The sequence below is a fragment of the Capsicum annuum genome, unplaced genomic scaffold (genome assembly GCF_002878395.1).
Source record: "Capsicum annuum cultivar UCD-10X-F1 unplaced genomic scaffold, UCD10Xv1.1 ctg70862, whole genome shotgun sequence".
NCBI classification, from domain to species: domain Eukaryota; kingdom Viridiplantae; phylum Streptophyta; class Magnoliopsida; order Solanales; family Solanaceae; genus Capsicum; species Capsicum annuum.
Genome location: NW_025880635.1, coordinates 1 through 2,256, shown reverse-complemented (window position 1 = coordinate 2,256; position 2,256 = coordinate 1). Strand labels below are relative to the sequence as shown.

General features: G+C 31.8%; 1 protein-coding gene across 1 annotated transcript; it reads left to right on the top strand.

Annotated features, from left to right (window-relative positions):
* Positions 1–1,618: 1,618 nt before the first annotated feature.
* Positions 1,619–2,249, top strand: LOC107864372 (glycine-rich protein HC1; the record flags this gene model as incomplete). The annotated part of the gene is made up of 2 exons (XM_047404910.1): positions 1,619–1,778; positions 1,881–2,249. Coding segments are annotated over exons 1-2 (466 nt in total), but the record flags the coding sequence as incomplete, so codon positions are not given.
* Positions 2,250–2,256: the final 7 nt, after the last annotated feature.

Genomic DNA, 2,256 nt, shown 5'->3' with positions numbered 1-2,256 from the left:
AATGACTCATTACAACTCAAAGAACCTACCTACTACAAATAGTCTAGGACTTGCTAAGTAAAAGACCAGGTTCTTTTTCAAGTCAGAGAATTCTTTTGCTGATTATTGATTATCTTATTAGTGCTTGAATGAATGCTTTGAATTCCTTTTGTTGTATTTAAACCATCCTGTGATAAAGTCTTTTTTTATGTCTGCTTCTATCTCCAGTAGGACTCTTATCAAGTGACTCCTCTTCTTGTTGCTGCCGCCTCTTGCTCTCTTAGATTTAATAGGACTCTTTTGCTTTATCTTCTCTTATTGCTGGACTCCTTGATCAACCTAACTTCTGCACTATTTCATGTTTTTCTTCATCTTGACTAGGACTCTTTTGCCTGACTTCTTATTCCACTCAACTTCTGATGTGATAGATATTATCCTTTCCTGTTTGTACGCAGAGTCATCTTATTAATAACTTGTTTGCAGCTTAGCTTTGTTCACTTAGATGGACCAGCTTTTACAACGTGTTTCATTCACATGTCTATCATCAAAACTCCACATGTCCTAACATAAACGTCAGTCAAAGTTAAATTAGACGACACGTTTATATATTATGCCTTTAAATAAAGCTGACAAGTGTTTTGCCGTTGTAGTTTTACAACTAATACTTCTTATTCTTTTTTTTTCTCATATGATATTCGGTATTTGCTTTGAGATCAGATTGATTCTAACGACCCAGTCACACAGAAAAAGAGAGATAGATTAAAAATTTACACTTTATGAGTTCAATAGTTAGTTCTTAATATTGGACTTGTTATATTTTTAAAATGATGAATTCAGATAAATTCATGCTCCACATCGAGAATATTGGTTCACATGAAGCCGCCAATTGCAACTCTACTTTCGCTCCGGATAGAATTGTTCAACTTTAGGGTTGAACTTAAAGTGCTGCCTATCAATAGTAATTTCATCTCAATTAATTTTCAATTTAAAACCTTTAATTAAAAATCGAGGGGTAATTATCGTTCACCCACCACCAAAAATGATTGCAATACTTCAAATATGTGCAAGTAGAAAACTAACGCAACAGAGATTTTCTGAGCAATTAGAGCCTATTTGAGAAAACTTTTAAATTTTACGTATTTTAAAACGTGTTTCCATAAAGTACTTTGTAATTATAGCAGTTTGTGTTTTAGTAAGATTTAAGAACCTCTTATTTTAGTATATTAGTAAGTAGTTTGTGTTTATTATTCAATCTTGATTAACTGTACATCACAAACTTAGATAAATATTACTCCTTATGTTTCAATTTGTTTTTCTAGTTTCGACTTGACATGAATTTTAAGAAAACAAACAACACTTTTCAATCTTGTAGTATTAAAATAGAGATAATATCTTTTAATCTTATTATCTTAAACATATCACGTAGAAAATTAAAAGAGTTGACAAAAAATAGAAGATGTTAATTTTTAGACGAACTAAAAATAAAATTAAGATAAATAAATTAAAACGAAGGTGGTATACTCGATTACATGGCGTATCGGCTGGGGAAGATGTTGTGTCTGTGATAAATAAATAAGTGATACGTTTGAAATACTTCAATGTCTAATACATTCAATTCTTAGTATAAATAGAACCCAATTGTTGCATCAATTTCTTCATCCTCAAATTAAAATAACTAAGCTTTAAAGAGAGAAAAAAACAAATGATGGGTTCTAAGGCATTTTTATTTCTTGGCCTTCTTTTGGCTATTTTTGCAATGATAAGCTCAGAGGTTGCAGCGAGGGAGTTGACTGAGACCCGTAAGACTAATTTATTATTTATCTCTTTGAAATATTAGATTTCTTATTTAATTATTGTGTGTGTAATGTTCAACTAATTTTTTAATTTCACAATTTATGCAGCAGTCAAATTGGATAACAAGAATGTTAAAGTTGAACATAGTGATGAACAATACCCTAGTGGAGGATATAAGGGATATGGCGAATATAACGGATATAAATCTTCTGGTGACGGATATAAACATTCACACGATGAATATAACGATGTTTACAAATCTCCTGGTGACGGATATAAATATTCACACGACGAATATAGCAACGGATACAAATCCTCCGATGATGAATATAAACACGCACATGACACTCAGCCTTCAGTAATTGTGATAGACATAGGTGACGGATACAAATCTTATGGTGACGGATTTAAATATTCACTAGACGGATATAAGAACGGATATAAATCCACCAGTGGCGAACATAAACCCCGACGTGGTGAATA